Here is a 26,673-nt window from a genome sequence, read left to right as displayed (position 1 = left end):
AAGAAGCAATTAGTGTTTTGTACATAAAAACGGAATCTTTAAAACTTAAGTTAAATTCATATTTATATAATTGTAATTTGTCTAATAATTTTTAAAATTTTATTTACAATTCTTCGGCTTAAAATTACAACTGCATTTTATAAAATTAATCGCTTTTCAATGTTTTGCTTTTCATATCCATGCAGGCAGCCGGCACATATAGTTTATACTCTTTCCCATTCTTTTGTGGTAACATTTCTATATTTGTCACTGCTATAAATTCACTTAAATTCGCACTATCAGTTTTCAATTCAATATATTCTCCCAAATCCTCTTCCACTTTATATAAGGGTCTTTCCCCGATACGTGATAGATGATCATCGTGATTGTGCTCCCGACGAGCAGCGACTAATTTATTGTTTTTAGTAATAACCACGGCTTTACATCGCATCTTAAGCACGTCTATGCACCTCCAGGTAGTATTGTTATTGGCCTGGGTAAGCTTCTTATTGTATATATAACCATTGTAAACTAATTGGGCATTTTTCTTTTGGCTGCGTATGAACTTGACTACATCTAAAATCATAAGGAAAATAAAAGTGAAGATGTTACAAAAAAGTTTTGCAGATAACTGAGCAGCATATGAGCCTTAATATCTATAAATAATAATATTAAATAAAAACGCCACACCGGAGTTGTTTTAGAAGATTTATTCAAAAAATCGAACTACAACAAAACTACTTTTCTTTGGATCTCATAAATAGTCTTAAGCTATGACATCAGACTTCCAAATTATGTTTAAATGGAACAACACGTTCGCCTACGTAAACAAAGTCCTTTAAGGCTGTTACCAATATCTGGACGGACGTGCCTTTACGAATACATACCATGCTAAATGTTAACCTGCTTGTCTTCTTTTTTTGCATTTATTTATTCCACTTTTAGTAATAACAAAATATTATAAAAAAGGGAGCCTCTTCCACAAGTTACTTTGCCTTTGCACAATTTAACTTTGTTACTTTTAATTATACAAAAATAATTTTGGAATAACTTCAAAATATTACACAAATATATTTCCTTTCACTGTTAATATATTTTTTCAGGAATCGATATATATACAGTATACTTTGCGAAAGCAGTGTTAGTTAACGTAAAACAACTGTTAAAAAGTTGCATTTTGAGAAAAATCCAGTCAATGAAAAAAAAAAGATTAATTGTAAATGAACCATTAAACAAAACCCTATCTAGATCTTTGCTACGTGACGACAAACCCTTCCAAGCACAAAGATAGATAAATTTGTTTCCTGGACACATACTTTCAGTAAAAACTTCCCAATCGATTCTCACTCGCTCGCATGCATAAATACTAAGGTCGGCATTATGGTTATATCTATGGAAAGGAATTATCAACTTTATCAATCTTTATAATCATTGTGCAAACACAATGCAGAAAGAAATGATTAGAAACCAAAGTTACACATTACATCTTATTACTTCGGAATATTTCAACCAAAACACTTCCTAAAAACTTAATATTGTCATACTTCAACGAATCACTAAAAACCTGCACCTACCCTGCGACGAATCTTAGAAACAGAATATGATCATGTATTTTAAATACATATTTCCACGCATTACAATGTCCATCAGCATGCCTTTCAAATCTGAAAGTTTCTCCCGCACAGCAGAACTATTAATCCCATCAATTCCTCTTTTGGGAAAACAACAGAACTTCTGCGGAGCTTGATCTGTAATATTCAACACATTTATTGTAGAAACAAATTGCCACAAATTTTTATAAAATACCTACACACTAATCTTGCCCGGCAGTTACTGCCATTATTTTGCAATTTATGCAAAATAACATCTTAAATAATTGACCAAAACGACGATCCTCCCAAACAAGACTTAATATAAATATCGTTGAATGCTCATTTTGATATAAACTCAATCCCGTGCGTATGCAAACACACTCACAATACGACCTAGACCAATTCGAAGAAAACAATCTTTGAAATTTCTGAATACATTTATTTAAAAGCGCGACACAAAAAGTACACTCCTTAAAGGACCAGGTTCTAGTTAATCAGATTTTTCTTGTTAAACTATTAAAAGGTGGTAATTACAGATGTACATCAAACTAAAGGAAGAAATGCAGTATACCAGCAGCAATCACTGCATAAAGTACATATAAAAAAAAGGGAGTGAGAGCGGAACGCTTGAAAAACTTGGGCAGTGTACATTTTATGTAGTTTAAAATGAATAGATTGAAATCGAAATCATTGTACTTTCGGCGGCAGTCGCGCCAGAATTCTAGAGCTGCTATCACGTCGTATTTTTTAGAAAATCTAATAAATGAGCGAAATCGCATAGGCGAGATCTGTTACCTGGTTTTTATTTGCACCAAACACTCTTGCAATGAATTAACAGAAAGACTTATGATTTAATTGAAATATTAATTTAATAATTACTTTAAAAAATTTTTAGAGGAAACGTCAAAAACGTCATGTTGCCTATCATATATACCCAGCGTACATCAAATAATGCGAAAAAGCTGCATCTCGGCCCTAATCGTACCATCTCTTAAAGACACGATATCTTGCCCCATATATAAATTATCAAAAAGTTTATAAAGGTACTTACTCAGAGGATTATACGCGACTTTCTCGTTTGCACTGGGGATATTTCACATGGAGCACGTTTTTCTTATTTTTTTACTTTGCTGTATATTATTCACTATTGACTCCATCCTTAAATTTCTGTCTTTGCACATCACTTTTAAACACTCACGATATTTTCTTCAAAAATTTTCAACTTTAAATTGCATTTCAAAAATTGATTATTGACAAAAAGGACCATTTTGTTATAACAATTTTTGAAATAAAAATTGAAAATATATTTTCAAAGAAAATACTATTTTTACGAAGTAAACATGAAAATCAGTCTATTTCCGCAAGTTTTCCGACATTACAAAATTTTATAGCATTTTTTTTTTTTTTGCAATGCACAGAAGAAGCCTCCCTTCACAAGGAAAAAAACAATAAAAACTTTAAAATTTTTACAATTTTTCCTCAGTGAAAAGATTCATTGCGGCCAACGACTTTCAGACTTAACGCACGCGCGAGACTTTTTTCATAACGTACTTTCTTCTTACCGATTTCGTAAATAGTCTTCAAAGTGGCATAAGGAAGCTTGCCTTTTACTTAATCCTACTTATTGAGGAGGAATGAAGGCTTAAAATTCTTCCGCTGCTTTCTGAAGACTATCGACTTCCTTAAATAATAATGGCTTGATTATTTTAATTAAACTTAAACCAAAATGCCTTAATTTAAATTTAATTAAAATTGATCAAAGTCAACACAGTGGATCTAATGGATAAGTGGCGCAGATACAACTACTATCGACATTACGTATTTTAGGGATAATTGTTCTGTTTCTTTCAATTTTACAAGTAATTTTCCTTTGCCGGCAGATTCCATTTATCCACTGTGCTGATGACTTATTTACTAATTAGAATTTTCAAAAGTATAGAACCTTTACATAGCTGCCTTTTAATGAGTAAACACTGGCGGCTGGCGCCTCGCATTTATACCCGATTAATACAAATTTGTAAAGGCTCATACTTGCGTTTGTCAACTAACCTTGTGCATCATTGTTTGTTTGATCACCGGTATCAACGTACGATGTATCCGAAAACGAGGTGGTTTGTTGTTTCACAATAGCCTTGGAAGTGGTGGCGCCAACGGCGTTATTGCCACTACTTGTCGTCCCAGTTGGGGTATTGCTAACGCTAACATTAGTAGGTGCTGTTGGTGCCGCATCTTCGTTTTCTGTGAAATAGCTTTCATCATAACGCATGTCGCCATAAGATTCATCTTCTACATAGGCCGTGTCACCTTCCGCTTGATCGACTTCGCCCGTCTCGTCAGCATAATCTGGTTCAGATTTTGTCGGCAATTCGATTGGCAAGTCAATATATTCAGGTTCACTTTGTTGTTGCTGCTGCTGTTGTTGAACCTGTGCCTTCGATTCGGTTACAACGGCAGTTTGTACACTGATTTGTTGAGTTGTTGTAGTCGCGTCCGCACCTTCCAATGGATCTATTGTACTTTTAGTGCGTTTAACATGCGGCACGCTGCTAAGACTTGTACGTTGGGCGGGTCTTTTATGGGTGACCACAGTGGCTGTTGTAGCTGTTGGCATGCTAACGCTGGTTAACTGACTTTGGATGTGTTGTTGCTGCTGCTGCGTTTGCAGATGTGTTGGCTGAGCAGTTTGCGCTTGAGCCGTCATTGTAGCCTGTGGAGCTGCTGTCGCTGTTGTTTGTATGACTATTTGTGTGGTTTGTTTGCCGCTATCATCACCTCCATCATCAACAGTTTCAATTTTATAAGGACGAGTTGCCGCCGATGGGCGTTGTCGTACACGCGGAGATGTTTGAATTTGTTGCGGTAACTGCGGCGTAGGTGTTGAAGGTTCAGGCGGTGTTTGAGATGGCGGTGGATCACTCTACAAATACATATGAGCGCAAAATGTTACGTTTGCAGTTTGTTTGCTCTTTCTCTAAGTTTAAGCTCCTATCATCTTTTATAAATGTCTCTCTACAGATAAAATAATTGAAGAAGTTCGCAAATGCAGCAAATATAGTATTTACTGTTCCTTATAGCGCGATAGAAGGCAAGCTTCACCTTAATTTATTTTTTAAAGAAAACGGAATAGTAGTGTGGCAACTCTTACCAAACACACAGAGTCGTTTTTTATACTATATTATCATTATGAAAACATTCTTGGGATTGTCATAATTTCCCCTAACGTTCTCAGGGTACAGTTTGTACCAAATATGCAAACATTTATAAATACAAAAAATGCGAACTGATGTCACAACAAACTTCTAACAAAACATTATAAATGGATGACGCTAAACGCAGTAGGATAAATAATGATTTACTTACATCCGTCAGACCCTTGATTTGTAGAGCCTCTGCTGTACTTATAAATGCTGGTAGAGCTTCTTGCTTAACATTCACCTCACCGCAGTACATAAACTGAATGAGGTCCTTTAGGGCCGTATGACTAACATCTTTGAGAAAAACTAAAATAAAAATAATATATAAGAATTTTTTCTCTTCTTCGTTCTAAATTCGAAAGCTTACCAAAGGCGTGTTGATTTGCTGGCATTTGTGTGAACATTTTACGAAAATACGGTGAACATACAGATAGCACAAGGCGATGAGCCTTTACAAATTGTCCCTCTGCCGCTAATGTTACATCGACTAAATCGCCGCGGCATAATGATTCGTGGAAACCCGCAGAAAGATTACTATTAAAATTGTTCCAACACAATGAAAACTGTTCATCGTCCGCCATATTGGTTGGTAGTAACTATTTACATAGGAGAAATATGTAAAGCAGCAGATCGATAAAATTTTCTCTATATTAACACAAGTAGACAATCGCTGAAAATATGAAAAAAAAAAACGAATAAAAGTTTAATAATTGTAATAAAATATTGTAGAAAATTAAACAATTTTTATCTTTTTTATGTAAATGCATAAAAGGAGACACTATAAAAATGTGCAAAAGTTGAAAATTTGATTTCTTTCATTCTTTTTTTATTTAAGATTTATTAATTTTTGTTTAACAAATTCTAACTTATTTTTTTTAAAGCACTTACCCTTTTTTGATGAGATATTAATAATTATTTTATGGTAGAAAATCGATTATTTCCTTTCAGATTTTTTCCTTCTAAATTTTTCTCTAATTTTCCGACGCTTACGCTTTTATGTATTTCATTCACAAATGAGGAAATTTTCGATATTCATCGCGTCGATTTGTAAAAGTGTGTGTATCCGTAAGCGAACATTTTAGAAGCTTCATTTTCATTGGTTGTTGCTGAGGTGGTTGTTTAACGGTTGCATTTTTAGGCATGCACTGCAAATTCCGCCGATACCAGATTGTAAAAATAAATCTACGTCCCATTCGCATTATGCTTTATTCTAACTGTATGTATATCTCACTTGGCTTCACTGTCGCAAGATTTCATCTTTTATTTCAGAATAAAAATTATAAGAGTAAATAATTTTTGGTGAAATTGTTGTTGGCTGGAGCTGTCTTCGACCGTTAAACGAAGTTATTTGAATTTTTGAAGTTATGTATGCCTTCTACAGACAGTTTTCTTGCTGCCATGCATTCTAATACAAGTGTGGGTGGAGAAATTATGGAGAGAGATAGGCTTCGAGCACAGACGAAATGGAAGACAAATGATATCAGTCACCGTATTGCTAAGTTGACCTGGTATTATTATTAGTACGTCTTTTTCTATACTGTTCTTTTGATTAGAATCAAAAAATTGAAAGTATTGCTCGGTAAAATTTGCATTTCTTGCAAAAGCGATAGCCATACATAGTGCATATCTGCATTATTTTCTGATATAAAGGAAATCAATTTTTTTTTTTTGATATATTTAAGATAAGTTTGCATACATACATTGTTGACAATGCTTGCATTTAGAATCCAGAAACTTCGGAAGCGATAATCCACAAGCACCAATGGACGTTCAAAGTTTCGGATAGGTCGCACTAAAGCTGAAATGAGAAGCCTGTCAACGTAGGAGGCACTAGTTTTTTGGCGAAAGTGAACATATAGGCGCCCTAGAAAGTTTCGAAATAAGACCTCCAAGTCAATTCTCAGGGACTTTTGATGCTTCCGCTTTCATTTTTATACATATTCGCTTACCATAGGGAAAGTTCACTTAAAAACACACAATTTTGTATGCTTTGGCTTTTTAAACGTTCGGCAGAGTGTAATTTTGTGAATAGTGTAAATGAAAGAGCAATCTGTTAAATTGCTGCTATTTAACAGCGCTACTACTCTTATCAGTAACAGAAAGATCAACTGGCCTTTTTTCTCTGGTTCTTGTATTTGTAACATTTCTTGGCTGCTGTATATACTTTTATATACTTAGTGCTCTTTGGTACGATGTGCTCAAAAACCACTAAGAGAAACAAAAAAAAAAAACGAAGACTTCTGATTGGTTGTTGTAAGAACCATTTTTGGCTTGTTTTCTTTTTTTTCCTTGCATACACAATAAAATAGTCATGTGCGTGGATTTGTGTACGGGTTTAAATCCTTTCTATTGGCTGAGATTGAATGTATCTATATCTTAGGCTAAGTTTACAGTTAATTAAGTAAATATCTTTACTCCATGCAAAGGAATTTCAGTTGTTTTTTAGATGTTCGCTGACAAATTATACGCAGGCACGCGCTGTTATTGTTTTTTTATTTTGCATTTTTTTTTTCCATGAAATAAACGAATTATTCGCGATATGAAATATAATGATATGAAAGTTTGTGTCTATTAAAAAACTGTTAAAAATGATAACATGGTAACTAGTCATTGTGGCGACGATGTGTTTTGTGTAAATTTTTTCAATGTATTCGTAATTTTTTTTTTTTTTTATTTTCTGGCCTGAAGTCTTGGTTGATCAAGGCAATCACCAAAACAAGTAAATAAGGCTAAATGGAAATACATGAAAATGCTCCAACATCAACAACAGTCTGCGTCGGTATCACAAGGATACTATGATTACAATCAGCCAAGTCCAAGCGGCATCGCAAACACAGATTCATTGAACACTACGCCGTTTTCAGTTAAGGATATTTTAAATATGGTCAATCAAAATGAAGCGTACGACACAACTTACGGTCATATGGAGGGGTAAGTTTACCAAGCGTCTCTTATGAATTAACTGCAATCGTTTAACCAATGCAATTGCGGATATGGAAAATGCAAGGTTAACGGATGACGGATAAATAAATTTCGCAGGCGCTTTGCAGGCCAGAAACAAGGCTTTTCATCAGTAAATTAGCAACTTCAAGTGTTGATTGTGCAATATTTGCGCCGGATTGATACTTAACCATTAATGCATTAGCTTTTGCAAGATTGACTGGTAACGGTTAATTCCATTCACCCGGTTATTGAGTAGAATCGAGATAAGGGCTAAAACTCTTTTCTTTTCGATCCCAACAAGTGGGTGATCTTTATAACTTATTCTCGCTTTTCTTAGTACTCTTAATCTTTCGAAATTGGTAATAAACATATTAATTCATTCGGTTGACCAAATAGTATGTCATAGTTAGCATCATGATTACCGGTGTCCTTGTGCCTATAATCTTCTTGAGGTAGGTCCAGCGGCGAAAGAGTTAAATTAGTGCAATATTAGCTGAGACTAGAATGAAAAGTTCGGAAATCGAAGAGCGTCCGCTCCAAAAGCCAGCCAATGCGTATACGCAGTACATCTCGAATAGAAAAATTTGTCAAATTGCCTGTAGTCGATCCTTCGTTTAGTGTATTGCTTTTTCTAAAGTTAATGCTTATCCGATATACGAAAAACCACACATTTTATGCCTGATAATCTTGTTATTTTTATATTTACACAAATGCGTGTATTTTTTTTTTTGCTTTTAAAATATTCGAAAAAAAAGTAGCAAAGATTCCAACATATGAAATGGGTAAAAATTTCTTAAGAATAGTAATATTTACATAAATATCAGATGGAAGTAAGTTTTCATCTGAAGGGAAAATAGAAAAGACGGAGAATATCCTATAAAAACAGCATGACACGCACAAGGACGTCAGTTAAAAGAAAACGTTTGTGTGTTTACTTTGAATTTTTTGTCAAATCATTTTAAACGATTTATAAATTTTTTCATATGTGAGCGTGTATGTAGAATAAACATTTAATTAAATAGAAAAGTAGAAAATGCGACCAGTAAGGAATTTATTTTTTTTTGTAAAATTGGGAACAACATAACACGAACGAACGAATGCTTAGAAAAACAATAGACAGACGTCGTGGTAGATCTTTTTCAACGATCATTGATGACCAGTAAGTAAACGATGGTCGATCATATGCGTTTGCGTACACATATATTTAGATATATATATGTAAGTTAAAATTTCCTCCTGTTATTCCAATGTGTGTATATGTGCATGCATGTAATTGTTATGATGAGCCATGAAATGATGCCATTGAGAGCGATCAGATTTGCAAAACACATAGTTTTGGGTCAGTTTGCTACATATCGGTTACATGTGTTAATATATATTTCTTTTTTCTTTTTCATCGTGAACCCTCTCAGCAAGTGAACAACTATTTCTAATTATAGAAAATATGATTCTTCATTTCCTCTTTTTTCCTTGCTAGTCCTCTGCATACTTCCACATCAGCTTTTCCTACAGAATATGAAACACGTGTTTATGATGGACAGAACACATTGACATCAATAGCACCGCATGGCCATATATCGACTGCGGCGGCAGCATCTACATCATATTATTCAGCTTATCAAGACTACGCAGCCCCGGCTAGCCATCAAACTTATCAAGCCTACAATCCAAGTCATCATCAATATTATATGCCGCCCCCACCTACTGTAGCTACATATCAACCGCCAGGTTATAGTGCGTCAGCATCTCAATCGATGTTCAACTACAATTATCCAACGGATCCGTATATGGGGTCGAATATAGCGCAACATTGCATGGCGACGGTAAGCGCAACTCCTCCTACTACGCATGTTGATTTGGCTAACAACAGTTTGATTAAAAATGAATATGTGCCCACCTCGTACGTAACACCATCACCTACGTTGGACTTAAACAGTTCAATAGAAGTCGATGTCAATGTAACTAATAGTAACTCGTGTCAGAAGAAGGCAAACAACTCGTCATTGGCCACATCGACTTCCATACACAGTCTAATGGAAACTGCTAGTAATACAGCTTCTCTTCGACATATATCCAGCGGTCTTACGGACGCCGTATACGAGCAAACTAGCCTCTTATCGATTTCAAGTGATAGTAATAAGAAAAGTAAGGCACGTCTGCTAAAGGTTCCCTTCAATTTTGTCCTTAACTTTTACCTCATTTTCAGAGGACATTTCTCAGGTGACGTCTTCTAAATCGGAATTGCGTAAGAACGGTAAGCCTAGGTCGAAACGTAAGCCACGTGTACTCTTCTCGCAAGCTCAAGTATTAGAGTTGGAATGTCGTTTTCGCATGAAAAAGTATTTAAATGGCGCCGAACGTGAAGCTATTGCACAGAAATTAAATCTCTCACCGACTCAAGTGAAAATCTGGTTTCAAAATCGTCGCTACAAATCGAAAAGAGGTGAAATCGATAGTGAACCGGCTTCATTGAAAAGTAAAATTGAGCCGCCCCCACAAAACATTAATATATGGAGCCATACGCACACAGCACTTATGAATCAGCAAAATTTAGCGCATCATCATCATCTTCGCCATTCTTAACATCAATAACATCAATAACATCAATAACATCAATAACATTCATCGTAGACTCCTCTTCTATGCTAAGTAGTATTAATTGAACAATAAGATTTTATTTATTTCTTAAATAATTTCTTCCTTTTTTTTTTATTTTTATTTTTTATAACACTCTACACTCTACAGTTCTCTAAATCCAATTTTTCTTTGGCGCATGGTACCTAAAATCTATTAATAATGAAATGAAATGTTAACTTAAAGCGATCCTTAAACTTGCTGTACATGTATTTTCTTAAGGTTTTTGTAAATAAATTAACAACAACAAAAATGTACAAGTAAATATTATTTTGTTAAAGGAACACTTTATAGTCTTTTTGTAGGTAAAGCGGGACGATCCCGTTACGATCGAAAGTCTCGAAAGTGCAGTTAAACGAAAATCTCTTATACACACACCTTCGCTTAAAAGACCTAAAACAACATCTGCTATTAAATCTTGAAATTTTCCGAAAATATGTCATTTAATATATTTTGTCATTACTCTCCCGGCAGACGGAGAATGGACATTTACATTTTGGCAAGTGGAATAAGAGGTGGAATGAAGTCCTCTTGACAGTTGCAGTCATCCCCATCTAGGTGCTTATGCTTTTTACTCAATTTCTATTCGAAGTAGAAAAATCGCATTTCCTTAGGAACGTTCTGCTAATGTCCGTGACACTGAAGAGCTGAGTGTAACTCAGAGGGCTGTAAAACGAAATATAAAACAAATACTTGTTTGAGAAAGTACCCGCACATGTAGGCGAGCCTTACCTATCTTAGCATAAATGCAGTCTGCTTTTTATAGGAATCAAAATGATGTACAATTAATGCATTACTGGGTCACTTAGTAAAAGACGTAAGATAACAAGCACTACTGTGAATATAGCTACTTCACCGAGTGTAGTGTAAAAGTGCGTTTGAGGGAATCGATGAGCATGAGGGTATTTGTAATGTGTGTCCCGGCCACCTGGAATATCCTAACAACGAGAAGTTGTGTTCCGGGTATTAGCTACCAATGACGGTATAACGCACTAAGGCCCGCAAAAAGCAGAGCTGAAGGGGATGCTGAAGCTCCGCAATTGATTTGAAACTTCTCTGCAGTGATGTGAAGCCGTTTAATGCGAACAATAACTCAACAAGTAATTTAATAAATTGATATCCGTTTTAAATCCCCTAATGAGATTGCGGATGTATAGTTGAGCGCGATCCCAGTTATTCTTAATTCCCTGATTTGTTTTATTTATAATATTTAAATAGCTTATGCGCCTGTTTCATGCACGTACTCGTAGAATGCTTTCAAGCCCTAAATCATTGAAATTCGTTCTTAGCAAATGCATTTGATTATCTCAACATATTGCTGCTCGTCAAGGAGATTAGTTTGACTGCTCGGACCACTCAAAAGGATAAAAAGATAAGCAATTAAGTGGAGATTTAAAAAAAGAAGGAATGAATGAAGGAATGAATTATTCTATAGTATACTCATGTGAAAATATTGTATTTTCAAGTCTTGGAATGCTTTTAATCTATCGCTCTGATAAGTTTCAGAAACAAAGATTAAACGTCGTCGGGGCAGTGTTGTAGAAGGATGACTCCCGATGTGAATATTAATGTCGAGAGTAGTTGTGATGCTATGAATGTTTGTAGGAGTAATTCTCTTTTCATACCCATACACGTCTGTCCGGTTGTCTGTCTGTACAATGCCAACGGCAAGCTATCCTATGGCTTCAAAATGGTCAGAAACATTGGAATTTCTTGCATGCAGGTCGGTGTTGACATGCGATTAAAGTTTCCAGGTATATTCCACAAATATTGCTCGTCCACCCGATATTGTGGAGCATGAAGATTTCGTTTCTTTGTCAGTCGAATGTAATTTTCTTACTAGATATCTATGACATCACATCAATCACATCGATAATGCCTACATTGCGTTCATCTGCGGGGGTTTCGGCCGGCTTGCAATTAATTACTCAAGTGTTCTGCACGTGAATATGTCGAATGCGTTATACTTTATACTTTAGTATAAAAGACAATTTGTTCAGTCCTTAAGATAAGTCAAAAACGTTGATAGAACAACGTGTTCTCATAGTTAGTTAAACGCAGCAAAGGAATCTTGATATTTTTTGGTAAAATTAAATCAAGTTATATGCAGCATTAGCAAAAGGATTAATTTTTAAATACATATGTATGCGTATATATATATATATGTATGCGTGTGTTTGTATTTGACCGCGTGTATTCAATCAGATTGCATTATTAAAAATGCATAGGAAATTTTTGATTTTTTTCACATTTTTTTGAATATGTTAGCGATGCGACGATAATGTGCAACAAATTATTGGCCGTAAAAGCATTAATTGCAATTTCCAATACCTTATGTATGCGTGATGCGTGGTGTGTTCAATAGAAATTCGACAATTTATCTACGAGTTCAAGTAATATTATGCCTTGCCAGTCTATCACGTTTTAAATGTTATTTTCCCTTTCGTTTTGTTTGTTTTTGGTTGGCGCTGCATGCACCAACGTGTACGCGTATGCCAGATCTCGTCCATTAGCTGTCTCCCGACATATGCGATTAATTTCATGCATATAAAATGTTTGTTAATTCTCTTTTTCGATTTGCTGTTCATTTTATTTTCCGTTCTCGAGTCTAATTCAATTATAAATCAATATTATCAAAAGAAATGATCAATTTTTTATTTATTTTATTGTTTACCATTGAAATGATCTAAAAAAAAAAAAGAAAACGAAAAACACAAAAATGAAAATATATGTACAGCAAGGCATTTCCCCTTCTTTGCTACCGTAAACGTACGTACTGAGTTTGAAGGAAAGCGCCGTCTGGTCATAAGAAACTTTTTCCTTTACATTGCATTACATTTTTCGTTAGCTAACAATACATCCTTCGAACCGTTCGAATCTTGAGCATTTGCGTTCTTATTAACTCGTGATGGTCGTTCCTACGGCGTTGCGAGAAATAAATTCAAGGACTAGCATCATCTAAGGCCATCGGCTTCCCTGTAAATATTGACCGCACATTGAATTGTTAGTCGAGATCCTCTTGCCATTCGCCTAAAAGTTGTTTGCTTTAAGGTGAGTAGAATTTTTTGTTCTAGGATATCTACGCATAGGAAGCGGAACTCGTTTCGTTTCGATTACTTGTTCTTAGTTCCAACCATTTTCGTGATTTCCAAATTATAAAATAATAAGCTATTCAAGCTTCCTAAAAGAGGATCACAACAACGCCTAAAAGAACTACGACCAGCATGAGTCAACGTTATGTCGTATCATTTGTGCTGCAAAACTTATTTGTGTAACTAACTACGCTAAGGCTGCGATCCTTAGTGTATCTGTAAACTGACAGGAGAGTTAAACCACGTTAAGAGGTACGTGAACAGCTAAAGGGATTCGTTTAAATATACCCCGGTTTCTGGGCGTGGTTTCACTGTCAACATTCCTCGGAACTTCGAAACATTATTTTACAGCCTTCTACACTTTTGGGACCAGTATCTTTTCTCAGTTCAATACCTGATATCAATGGCAGATAATTGCTTAAGTTGTGTTCGTTGTATCTAACTGGTAGATAGAACAAATTAATGTCGTAATGTATCAGTAGCAGCTTCTTGGCTGAGTGAAACATGGCGTGCAGCTCTTCCATTTTTCACATATGCAGAGAAACGGCAGAATTTTTCGTCACATCTTTATATTAGAAGAATATACTGAATAAGCAACAAAGGTTGCCTTTCTCATTAAAATGTTTGTGGGTATGAGTGCAATTCATTTAGTAAAGATAAAGTGTTTTAATATCTGAAAATACACACAAGAAATGCAACTGTAACATAAATTTATTTAAATGCAAGTAAGAGAACTTCGTTCACGTACGCGTATCCAGAGCACTTTACTGCGGCCGACATTTCGACATTTATGACAGCTTACTACAGAAACATATCATATCATTGCGTACTGCATTTCGTACTTCTCTATACGTATGCACTGCACTACACATGGAAGGAATAGAATGATTTTGGGGGAAGAAATGGAAAAACAATTTCTTTCCATCTCTTCTTCCAAATGAATTATGCTTGGAAAGCAATAGTGTATCAATTACAAAATAAATAAAAACTCATCGGCAATATTTTTCGATTTTGATGGCAGGGGAGGGAAGGATAGGGGGAGGGGAGTCAGGAAACACTTGTTGTGGTTTCTTCACAGCCAATGTACATACAGCTGATTACACTTCAGGCATCAAATTTGTTTTTTCAATCTCTAAAATGATTTATACGATTTTATTATGTTAGCTGGGGTTACAAATCAATCAAGTGTTGTTGTTGTTGTTGTTGTTTTCTTAATATAGAGCCCAGTTCCGTAATAAGACTGACACGCATTAATGCCGGCTAAGGTCATCGCCATCTATCTAATTGCAGTGTTTAACATGAGCTGCGAACCGCCTTTGAATCACTTTTTCTGAATTCAAATAAAACGCCTCCACCTCGTTAGGCGTCGTACATATACATATGTATGTTCATATCTGTATTAATAAGTGTGTGTTCTTGGTCTCATATTTTTCTTGTATAATTTATGTTTTAAACAAATCGTTTCGGTTATGTTTTGTGCGCACATACGTTCATGCCCACCTCCGCTGACCACCACTGCGTGCGAGTGTCTCCTTTCTTCATATTACACATCTTAAGCATTAAATAGCATTGTTGGTGGAGGACTGATTTTTTTTTTCTATTTGAATAACTTCACTCTAACTACTCGACGACGACGACGCACTAACTGTCGCAGATCCCTGTAAAAAATATTTTATGAATTTTTTGCTTTTCAAATCTTTCGATTTTTTGTTTAGATTTTCGTCTAGACTTGCGTTTGGTGCCTTTTCCTAAGTTCGAAGAAGAATTTGGTCATCTATCATCATGAATGTTATATAATAGAGAAATTTATGTTTACATGTGGCATATGAGTTTTTGCATTGCAAGCATGCAACGGTTTTTATTTCGAAATTCCGAAGAAATTTCAAAGCAACGAAAACGAAAATGTGTTATCGCGTTGAAAGCCACGTCTAAACAAGCCCTGGTACATGAGTCCGGAATTGTATGTTGTTTGCGCAATTGTGCGATATTTCTTTCCTTTCTTAGGCTTCTTTCCCTTAGAAATCGGGAAAGGACAAATGATATTTTCTGTTCCATTTCCTTAGGGTTTGTTATATTGCGGCCAATTAATTCAGTTCTAACCAGTCTGCAGATGAAGATAGACAGATGTTATGAAAGTATTCGCGTAGGACGATGCGAGTAAGAGAACAGAAAAGCCTTGAAAATTGCATTTGCCAAGTTGTTATATGGGTCGTGGAACACGTTTCAAACGAAGTTGGATTTTATAGGCATAAGCGGATTACGATCCCGTACTTTTACTTTTGATAATCATTTGCTTAGTGCAATCTCCAAAGGATGCGTTTCATTTGAAGCATTCACACTTCTCGAACGCGGATATATTCAAAGCGAACGAGGAAAGCCCCTAGAGTGTCTCTTATCATACCTACCTGATGCAAGTCTATCCAAAGTTTGTTATATTTTATGTAAACAGCAAACGCTTCGACTACAGGGCATCAGATAAAGATGCCCAACTGGCTTCATGATAATAACTTCCCCTCCCAAATTAAAACATGTTTTTTCTTTACTTATTTTCAGCAAACTTTTACATTCGCTTATGTCAAGCCTCACAAATTAAATCAGTTATAGCGCTTGAAGCACGCACCCATCTAAGCTTGGTATTTTAGAGAGCTATCTTCACGGGCAGAGTACAAAAAAAAAATTGTTATTGCTAGCCGTTATAATTTAAGATTGAATATGGATTTCTCAGCAGTAGGCATCAAAACTAGGAATGGACAGACGCACATGTGGGCTCCAAGCTTCTTTCGAGGAGCAAGAAAAACTGAACCGTGATTGCTCCGGACTCGGTGCATATGCGATTCCTGTACACTCTTGAGCACTAACAAGTCCATCTGCACTTATTTTGATAATTGCGTATTTTGTGCACAATAAGCGTTGAGTAAAAAGCTGATCCACCCTTTAGAGTGCAGAATTGAAAAGCTAAATAAATCGTAAATTTTCATCACATTGATAGGCAAATGTGTTGTGACAAAAAAGCATGTGAAGCACTTAAGCAGAAACCTTCATAAAATGGAACGAAATTTTAAAGATTTGAAGATTTGAAGATTTGAAGATTTAACGATTTATGAATAATTCCCACGTCAAAGTTTTAGATGAGATACAATTGACAGGCGAGCAAGTAAGTTAATTTTGTGTGTTTGCTTGTGTGCAGCAAAAATATCGGATATGGATGTTGATGAAAACAATGAAAAATATGAAGGAAGCCGCATCAACATAGTTCACAGATAAAAAGTGAATTACTATGTTATGTGACGCAACGTACGTACTTGACATTTAATTAATTAAACGTAATTGAAAACCAAAATACATAAATAAAAAAAACAACATAATAGAAAATTTGTTATAAATTTTGTAATTAATATACAAACACTTTTGAAAGTTTGTTTGTTTATTGAAAAAAAAAAATAAAAAAAGAAAATAAGAAAATAAATCGTAATTTCGTTATTCACACAGAAGACCCAGTAGAGACTTCTTCTCCCAATGATATATTCAACAATTTCGTCCCAAATTTTCACTTTGGCGTTTCGAACCCGCCATCAACAAACAATTAGGGATAGATTTTAATGGCAACAATGAAGGCAATGACTATTGACAATTAAAAGGACAAGGCACATGACAAATATAGGGGAACGGCTTGTAGATCTTTGATCCTCTGGCGCAACAATAAAAATGCGTTCAATGTTATGGTTAGATATTAGACGACAACGCCTAATGGCGGTTGTGCAATGCCGCAACGAACATTACACAATCTGCGTGCTATGCACAATACAATGTTAGCAAAGAGAGGAAGTTAAGCGCCATTCGTTCTCGTATTTCGAAACTCTGCCATCAAGGCAACCAAAACAATTTTGAAACAATTACAAATGTACGATAAATACAACCTATGCACGTCCTACGTCCTACGATTGATGTTTGTGTTCGCCCGCGCGCGTGTGTGTGTGTTTGCGTGCGTAGAAACTTGAGTGTATTTTGTTAATAAAACCACTTGAGAGTTGTAAATATATACAAGAACACTGTCGATTACATATACCGGCGCTCAATAGCTCCGCATTTGTTTTGTGGTCTTATTGCAAGCCGAAAGGATTTTTCGATTTTTCACTTGGCTTTCAATGCTACTCCTGCTGCAAGTTGAGAGATTATGGTCTATGGTCACTATTCAATCAACAACAATTATACTGTGGCGCAATGAAAATTTTTAATATTCAGTTTTCGAACACAAAGCAAAAAGTTCCTCTTCTTCTTCTTCTTCTACGTAAATAACAAATAAATCTCTGGAGCTCTTGTTGTTTGTGTTATTAATAACAGTAGCAGCGCTGTTAAATAGTTAGTCGTTTGCTCTCTCTGTTAATGGTTTTTCGATATTACGCCATTGAGAATACCTCGTATATATATCAGAAAGAAATGGACGTACGTGGTCCAGAAGTAAATCCTTAATCCCTTTTCTGGATCATTTAGTATCGTAAAACTCTGCAAATATGTTGATCATGTTATGATGTGAAAGCTGCCTTTTTATAAGAAAGCTTATAAGGATCCGTTTAATTTAAAGCATCCACCTCATGTTTAGTAATCCGAAAACACTATTTTCTACTAACGTTCATTAAAAATATTTTAAATTGTAGTTCTTTTTTATTAGAAACATATTTTTCAGATGGATGGCTGACTAACTAAGAGTGGTCGTAAACATGATAATATCCAAACCTTTTTGATGAAAATCTCTCTTGGACGGAAAATTGTCTGTGTACCAATTTTCTTTACAATAACTTAAAAATTAAGACTTACAGGCTGAACACAAGAATACATCACTTAGACAGCCAGGCAAACTTAAATCATTCAGAAAATAATTCTTTAGTAAAAATATTTATGTACTTCTGTTCATACAAGGTGTGTTGCTATATATATATGTATGCTTATGGTTCAATATATTGAAAACGTTCTTAAACAAATATTATGAATGCAAACATTGTTAAAAACTTTTTTTACAGTTGCACCATCTAGAGGTGAGCAAAAGAAACAAGTGAAAAGCAAAGTTAGGACACGAATCATAAATGCGAGCTGAATGAAAAACCGGAAACGAGTGGACATATTAGAAGTGTAAAAAATTCCAAAATATTGAAAATTAACTTCCACATTTGGGAAAATTAAGAATGCTATCGACTTTTTGCCAACAACCTTAGAAAAATATATATGTTTTAATCTCATACAAAAGTATATGTTGCTCAAATGCCCTTATGTATATAAAATAGTTGTTGTTTTTCTTAATAAGAGGAGTTTCAGTGATCAGGTGATTCTGAATTCATTTATTTGTGATTGGCTAGAGCTTTTTCATGAAGTTAGTTACACCTTCGTTTTCATAAAGCCGCAGTTTTTTGGAGCCGTCGGAAGTGAGTGGGTAACTCGGTAAAATTAAGTGCGAAAATGTAGATAAATCATAAATCGAATGTGAGCAATATTATATAGAATACACATAAAAGAGCATATTTGTTTGTGTGTACAGTAAATATTCTAAATAACCGTTTTTTTACATTTGTGTGATTTACCTTATTTCACAATCGTTAATAGAAGGAATGTTTGGGGTGTTCGTGTGACTTTTGCAAAAACACAGCTTTCTCCGAGGATTAGTCGTTTTACATCGTCGCCACCATCTTTTTAATTTAGTTCGGTTTTGTAGTTGGGGATGAGTGGATGTTTCGTTAAAGCAATGTGTGAACATTTAAATAAGTTATTTATAAATCAAAATTCATTAATATAACTATATTATTTTAACTATATTATATTCATTGTATTTCAATGATATTTATTTGCTTTCGCGTTTTCATCTCGGCTTAAGAAAAAATGAAAGGAGAAGTAATCAGGTGTTTTGTTGTAGACGCACAAATTTGTAAACGATAAAACTCACTGAGAGTATGTGTTTCTTTCAATCGGATTTTTGACGAAACGAAATAGTTGTTGTTGCTGATTTATAAAAAAAGGGGCAAATAGTTGCGTTCATGTTGTATATGGATACTTGTTGATTAGTATTCCAATGTTGATATATACCTGCAGTGCTTTTACGTAAACAGGATTGTGTGAGTAACTCATGGCTAAAAAATGCTAAAAGGAAAAGCCTTTAGGACCAGCTCTGGATCCGAAAAGCCGTTATTTGCAGTGAAACACTAGTTTTTCCCCATTTAATTGAAAAATTATGATGAAGAACGGTTGGTTGGTTATTTATGTAAGTGCTGAGGTCAATCCTTCCTATCATATGAAGTCTTTTTAGCTGTTGTTCTTTAAAAGAAGTTCTGGTTTTTGTGGCATTAATATTGGAAGAAAAACAGTTCGTTCGTAAGGTTTACGGTTTACGAAAGTTCTAAATTTGTATTTTTTTATTGAATATGTTGCTGATAAATACTTCTATCAACGATGTTCCTTAATAGATGTATATAAGATTTCTGTTTCCATTCATACAGTTTAGTAGCAATTCTTCTATAAGTACTCCACCTAGAAGCGAGCAATTATAAAGTGAATGAAAAGTTAGGACATGAATCATAAATGCGACTTTAATGAAAAACCGGAAATATTTGAAAATGGAGGAATATAATAGATTTAACTCGCCGTCGTCTTCGTTTTTATATTCTGATTATAGTCGGAAGTAAGCGCGTGGTTCGAAAAGAAGTAAAAAAGTGCAAAGAAATTTAATTCAAAGTTCTCCTACATATCATTTTTAATTATATTGTGTTTACCGCATTTTAATAATTGTCTTTGAAAAAATCGCTGTAAGAAAAATAAAAAAAGGACGTGATTTTAAGGCCCACTTTGGTGTGGTATGTAATCGGATTTACTTTTCAAAAAAGAGACAAAAAGAGATAAATGTGCGCGAGTGAGTGTGTGATTAAATTTTGTGTTGTTTACCTTACAAGCAACGAGTTGCTACAATAGATTGAGCGTTTCAACAAAACCAGCGTAACGAGGAGTCCACAAGATTTCAAAAGTAAGTTTATATTTTAATGCTTCATATTTTGGCAATTGACATTAGTTATGTAGAAATAAATAGAATTTTGTACAAGAAGTTTCTTCCTTGGACCATTCATGCAGACAAATTTTATATACAGAAAATTTTTTATACTTAAAAATACGAGAAACGCGCTGACGTTTTAACTCTTTCAATGTTAACAGTCATTGACTGATTGCAGTTGCAAACAGGAAACGGGAAACGGAAATGCAATGGTGTACCTTGTTATACCACTCTGTCTGTGCTAAAGCTTGATTCGTTTTGAGCTGGCAATGACGCCTAATAAGGCATTCACAGTAAACTCAAGTTTATCGTAAAACGCCAACATCAAATACAAATTTTACTTTTTAAGAGTTAACGGTATTGTTCTCTGCGTTCCAAACTATGATCAGATTTTTAAATGAAAGCTTGAATTTTGTCGTGCAGTGTGGTGGAATCTTTTTACACATGTACACATATTCTTGTCCATCCAATTACTTATCATTCCATATATAACAACTATTTTTGACTGTGATATTATACGCATAATTCCGTTTATATATTTTGCAGTTGACATTAAAGATTTAAATGATAAAAAAATTAATAAAAAATAGTGTGAACTACTGATTCGGTGTACAAATGCTCACTTGTTTGTTAAAAGTTTAGATTTGAACTCAACATGAACTGTTTAACCCAAAAATGTAGTTGAGTTCTGCCAACTTTCGAAGGAAAAGATGTTCACTGCGTAAGCTCCAGTTATGGACAGTTTATGGCTTACAATATTTACAAGCTACTACATCTTTGAAAAAAATGTGAAAACTTATTTAGTGCTTGTTGCTTAATGTAAAAGTACTACTGATATCATGTTTACGCCTTTCAAAAAAAGAGAATCAATTCGGATGCCGTCAACAATTGTGCCAAGTACACTAACTTTCACTGTCTTAATTCAATTGCCCTACCTATCGTCTTTAGTTATTCATACAAAATAATTACGCCTTGGTTATTGTCATCTGGCTTGAATTTTCACGAATTCCTTGCATGAGAAAGTCTTTATTAGGTGACTGCGACAGCAGATCGCACTACTCCCTTATTATTCATATTCGGACTTTCATATAATAGCATCATTTTAAGTGCTGCCTACAACTTTGCTGGTTATTTTTGATTGAGGTGTAAAGCGGAGCAGTGATAGTCTCAATATTGCTTAAAGGTCAATTTTTATCGTCCTATGTTCCAAATAAAACATCGCTATGGTTGGTTTATTTGCAATATTAGTACTGCAATTAGATCTATTTGTTTTCTTCTCTCCTCTCTTTGGTGTAAGATTTAATAAACATTTATAAATTGAACAAGTTAAATGAAGGATAATAGTTTCTGTCTGTCTGTTCTAATACAAGCCTCATAGGCACCATGTGCAGTATTGCAAGTAATGTTTACTGTTTTGAGGAGCGGCAAGTGTAATGTTCCCTCTTGTTTGTATAATATAAAACATTGTATAAAACCACTTACGGGGTAATAAATTTAATAGGAGAAAAGAGAAAGTATGTTTGCATTTATTTACTATAAATGCGGTATAATGAGATAAAGTTTATTTAGTTGAGATATAAAAATACTTATTTATTTAATCTAGATTGAATACGCAGGAAAGTGAACTCTTATGAAAATTGATGAGTTGTTGGTTTCAATTTATTATACAAATATATTATATTTCTTATAAAAGCTACGAACATCACTATCCCTGTTTGTGCGCAAGCAAAAGACTGAACACTCGGAGTGGCTGTTAATAAATCATAGAAAATCAAACAAATGCTTTAAAGGGATTTAAAGTAAAAGGAAAAAAAACAATCTTAACGCAAAAAGAATCGAGGCCATTATAAAAAAGCTAAAAATCAATAGGAAGCATATTAAGACAAAAATGTGTGTAATCAACTTATTACAATCGCCTCTGACTAAAACCAGTAATCCTATCAAAGCACGTGATCACGCCAAAAGAAGCATTCAACATTTCCTGTTCAACTTAATTCGAGAGTCATCATCAAAAGTAGTCATAACAGAGCAACAACAATCACAAAAAAGTGGTTCCCTTCTTTTCATTTTATTCTCTGTTCGATATATGTGGTCCGCTAACGCGTTGACGTGTGTGCAAAACGCATGGGCTAATTATTCAAGTATTATTGAAACTCATTGAATTGTAACACAATTAACGAGTTACATATTATGAAATGAATACAAAAAAATCTCCGTTGAGGTGACCACAAAAAGAATAACAACCACTTTTTGCAGTTACGGTCGACTTCGATAGAGATTCGCATCACATAGTCCTTATATTGGCTTAAGGGCTCGATAAAAAACCATAAAATATGAAATCGTTCAATTGGCAATAAAATGCTTATTTAGCCCTCAAGGTGTAAAAGGTAGGTTGCGCGCACACTGAGTACTGTAGCAGTGCAGCATACCCTCGCATAACAATTCGTTCGTATGTATTGCGTTGTCAGCGAGATGTTATATTAATAAGACTTTTCTCGATGAGTGGCACTAATCGCCGAGAGCACTTGAGTGGTTTTCGCTTAAACTCAATTTAGTTATGTGCTTAAAACGACCATTTTTGTTTTTGCTTTGCTTATGCCCACCCAATCATAGCACAGTGAGCGTCTTTTCCGTTTCTATTTCTTTTCACAAAATCATTACCAATCGCATGCAAAATCCACACCGTTAAATGAATTGCTTTCGAGCTACTCAATTAGCCGAATTAGTGGATTTGTGCGATAGTTTGTCAAAGTTCAGTAAAAATATTTGCTTAGTTTAAGTTCGTTGCAGTAAGATAAATACGTAAAAAAAACATCATTGATTACATTGGTTTTAGTCCCAATCGTTATACTGGCTTAACTAACGGATTAATGTCTGTGTTGTTTTCAGAAACTAGGTAAGAGGGTTCAAAGGTGCAAATTTTTTCACCTCGTTCCCTAAACGTGGATCATAACGCCAGCGGAGGGTCAAGCAGAATCTGAGTGTAAATCGAAAGTTTACATCGCTCAAGACGTAATACGTTTTTGCAAATTTCAGATGAACAGATATAAATACTCAGTCTCGGCTTTTCTCCCATTTTTCTACGAGTACCGAAATTCATTAAAATTTTTTTTTGATTCGTCGAAAGATTGCTGGTAATCGGCCTGTTGACGAAAATGGTGACTTCCATTTTCATACCACTGCAGTAGGCAAAGCAGATAAAACCCATTTGCAGCATTGCTATTTGAATTGTGTGATTTTTCAAACGGGACGAGTTGCGTTCGGGCCGCACGCAGGCAGTTGCTCACATCTGGCCTGAACAGTTAATTCGAAACAATCAAAAAGTTTGCACAAAGTACTTCTTAAAAGGAATTTTTCACTTACTACCTGAAGCCTGAATACTTTTTAACGATCTGCTCAGCCAAGAAATGCTGTTTGTATATCAACCATTGAAGGATGAAGAATATGCTTGAAAACTCCCCTTATGCATTTATATATTCTTGATTAGCTCAACATTTAGAATCCACCCTTTGTTCGACATTCTGAAACGATGTAGACATTTCCGCTTTCCCCTTGTCCTCTGTTGAAATTCTCAAGCTGACGACATCAGAGATGGAAGAAAGAAACACTTGAAGTATGAACCGAGATTCTTGCTGTAATTTCCCACGTCAATATTGAAAGTTCAACTCGCAACAGCACTTGCCGTACCTAGGAAAGTGTAGCGGTCTAGGAAAACAAAAGAAAATGTCATAAAAAGCTTCTTCATCTAGCTGATAAAGATCTGAAATCTGAGACAAATGTTTTGTCAGGCCCACATACATTGCAAGAAACACGTCTCCACCTAACGACAAGTCGCCATTTTTACCTATATGTTATAGGTTGTTTCATAACAATGCGTTTTCTTCCTTCGTAAGTTCTTACCGCAAAAGTTTTACTTAAGGGTTTCTACCAGGAGTAACAGCAATATAAATATTTTTTATTTGAATTGTTTATTTATGTTTAATAGCTGGGAAAATTTAAACGTACGAAATTCCATTAAGGGAAGATATGATTTTAATTTTTTTGAATTGTTAAGTAGGAAATGTAAGGAAATGTAGTTAGAAAGAACCCCATCTTTACAGAAAACCAAAGCAAAGAAAAGAGAAAATATCTCGTAACATATACGAAAAACTCATCCAAAGTGTCTAACAACCAATCAGCTAATGATAATTTGTACTCATATTGAGCATATAAACAGTAGTATGGCTTTGGGTGGGAGAAAGTTATACGATTGACTAACATTGCGCAGACAAGTGAGTATAGCTGAGAGATGCTATTGTGGTTGAAGATTTGCTTCATAATATTTATCGTGACGATGTTTATAAATAGCAACATCCTCCCTCTGTGCTTGTAGGAAATAAAAAGTTATATTCAAAAATGTATTCATTGTACTCGAGAGCTATTGGAGTGAAACGCTATTTGCGTTCGAGAAGATCATTACGGTATTTAAGGAAAATATTTAGAGAGTTTGTCATATTCGTTGAGTGTTAAGCAAATAGATAAGACGTGTGAAAGGCTAATTGCTGAAGATTTAAAGTACTATTCCAAATAATGTTGACGAATATGGAAAAGAATACGAGTCCGACAATAGCTGGTATCGGCAAAATCTTTACAACACCGTTCTCAATAAATGATATACTTATGCGGGATCATTCCGAAAAACGGTGTCCGCATAGCGAATCTGATACGGAAGTGAGGATGGAAGAAACCCGTCTGAAGCATTTTACCCGTGATTTAAATTCGTTTACAAAATTTAATTTATCCCTGCCGTCGGATAATGCAGCCAATGCGAATATTAATGTGGAGATAAAAAATACAGCCGAACATCTTTGTTCAGCGAATTATTACAGACCGGATAGTAATAACGCTGGCAGTGATTATATGCAGCAGAAACTTGCCTTATTTGGGTCTTCAAATGCTTTAGGGGAGGGCAGTCGTCATGACTGCCCGTTGGACATGCGACGTAGTGTTAATAATGACACAGGTAAAGGTACTTTTTGATCGCCAAAAAGTCATGATATACAACTTTTTTCTGGAAAATGTTTCTTTTCCATCTGATAATCAATATTCATAAATGGTGTTTTGTTGTGCAGATTGCGATTCGCCTCCTCCCCCCGTTAGCAAAACTTCAGCAGCGTATGTAACGCATGCTAACGGCAGATCGTTTTCACCTTTAACTGATGACTTACAAGGCGGGCATTTAAATCGCAAGAAACGTTCTCGTGCGGCTTTTAGTCACGCCCAGGTTTTTGAGTTGGAACGACGCTTTGCTCAGCAACGTTACCTAAGCGGTCCGGAACGTTCGGAATTGGCAAAAACTTTGCGCCTGACTGAGACTCAAGTAAAGATCTGGTTCCAGAATCGTCGCTACAAAACGAAACGGAAGCAAATACAACAGCACGAAGCTGCTCTCATGTCGGCTGCCGCCGCCAGTAAACGGGTTCCAGTTCAAGTGCTTGTAAGAGAAGATGGTACTACCGCCTACGCTCACATGTTTCCGCCTGGTAGTTCTTACGGTGCTCATGGCTTAGATCCAGCCCTGCTCAGCATTTATCGACATCAACTACAAATGGCGTACGGTGTTCCATTTCCATATTTTTATTCCCATTCATCCAGCAATGTTAAAATTCCCCAACCTATACCACCACCACATCTTAATGGGCAAAACTCGACAGTTCCCGTCTCCAAAGGTAATTCGAGTTTAGCTTTCTTCAGCAATTCATCAGCATCCTCCTCGCCCAATTACTTGGACAATAACTGTTCGTCACCTAGCACCAGTCCCGCTAATATTATTACCTCAAACAATTTAGCTTCAGAACATGTCGAGCAGGAGAGCAAATCGATTCATCAGGAAAACGAAGAAAATGTGGAAATCGATTAATTGTCCTTTGAATCAATATCGTTGCAATTGCTTGGCAGCTTTGCGAGTCAAACTATGGTGTGATAGTTCAAATTTTAATTAACTTTTAAGATAACTTTTAAGATTCACTCGTGCATTTGTGCGTCATTAGTAGAACTTTTTGCGTAAGTCTAACTTTCCTGGAAGTATTTTTTGTTCGTTTATTTTGAAGAGTTACAATAAAAATTAAAAGCATATTACTCGGTGTAGAAGTGCTTATATCAATTAGCGAAAGTGTTTTAAATCGAAAGGCATGTGGCTCCCTTGGAAATTTGAAAATGACTGGACAAAAAAG

General features: G+C 35.2%; 3 protein-coding genes across 29 annotated transcripts in view; 2 read left to right on the top strand and 1 right to left on the bottom strand.

Moving 5' to 3' along the window:
* Positions 1–5,838, bottom strand: part of LOC119635054 (modifier of mdg4-like) — a 38,910-nt gene extending 33,072 nt beyond the window's left edge. For 13 of the 27 annotated variants that reach the window (XR_005247010.1, XR_005247012.1, XR_005247011.1 and 10 more), the window contains exons 1-4: positions 5,654–5,834; positions 5,133–5,435; positions 4,932–5,071; positions 3,621–4,488 (exon numbers count right to left, since the gene is read on the bottom strand). Coding sequence is in view for 24 of the 27 variants with exons in the window: in XM_038029585.1 (XP_037885513.1) it covers positions 3,621–4,488; positions 4,932–5,071; positions 5,133–5,346 (1,222 nt within the window). In the remaining 3 variants the exon portion in view is untranslated. Of the gene's footprint in view, positions 1–107; positions 556–3,620; positions 4,489–4,931; positions 5,072–5,132; positions 5,436–5,653 lie in introns of all 27 variants that reach the window. The other 14 variants (XM_038029595.1, XM_038029594.1, XM_038029591.1 and 11 more) reach the window with 7 other exon arrangements.
* A 1,676-nt stretch (positions 5,839–7,514) lies between these two features.
* LOC119634595 (muscle-specific homeobox protein tinman) lies at positions 7,515–10,291 on the top strand. Its single transcript, XM_038028844.1, has 3 exons — positions 7,515–7,696; positions 9,186–9,853; positions 9,915–10,291. Exons 1-3 carry the CDS (start codon positions 7,515–7,517, stop codon positions 10,289–10,291), a joined length of 1,227 nt encoding a protein of 408 aa, XP_037884772.1.
* Positions 10,292–24,981: 14,690 nt separating this feature from the next.
* Positions 24,982–26,360, top strand: LOC119634594 (homeobox protein bagpipe). The gene is made up of 2 exons (XM_038028843.1): positions 24,982–25,463; positions 25,573–26,360. Exons 1-2 carry the CDS (start codon positions 25,031–25,033, stop codon positions 26,358–26,360), a joined length of 1,221 nt encoding a protein of 406 aa, XP_037884771.1. The 5' UTR covers positions 24,982–25,030.
* The last annotated feature ends 313 nt before the right edge of the window (positions 26,361–26,673 follow it).

This window comes from Glossina fuscipes, unplaced genomic scaffold (genome assembly GCF_014805625.2).
Source record: "Glossina fuscipes isolate IAEA_lab_2018 unplaced genomic scaffold, Yale_Gfus_2 3, whole genome shotgun sequence".
Lineage (NCBI taxonomy): Eukaryota > Metazoa > Arthropoda > Insecta > Diptera > Glossinidae > Glossina > Glossina fuscipes.
Note: the sequence above shows the minus strand (reverse complement) of the source record. Positions and strands in the feature narration are given on the sequence as shown.

What these genes read in the sequence shown, in the direction of transcription:
- LOC119634595 (XM_038028844.1), top strand. Translation starts at nt 7,515, where the DNA reads ATGCTCCAACATCAACAACAGTCTGCGTCGGTATCACAAGGATACTAT. An exon ending in ACTTACGGTCATATGGAGGG is followed by an intron (nt 7,697 to 9,185) that starts GTAAGTTTACCA and finishes TTTCCTTGCTAG; the next exon opens with TCCTCTGCATACTTCCACAT. An exon ending in AAGTGATAGTAATAAGAAAA is followed by an intron (nt 9,854 to 9,914) that starts GTAAGGCACGTC and finishes CCTCATTTTCAG; the next exon opens with AGGACATTTCTCAGGTGACG.
- LOC119634594 (XM_038028843.1), top strand. Translation starts at nt 25,031, where the DNA reads ATGTTGACGAATATGGAAAAGAATACGAGTCCGACAATAGCTGGTATC. An exon ending in TAGTGTTAATAATGACACAG is followed by an intron (nt 25,464 to 25,572) that starts GTAAAGGTACTT and finishes TTTGTTGTGCAG; the next exon opens with ATTGCGATTCGCCTCCTCCC.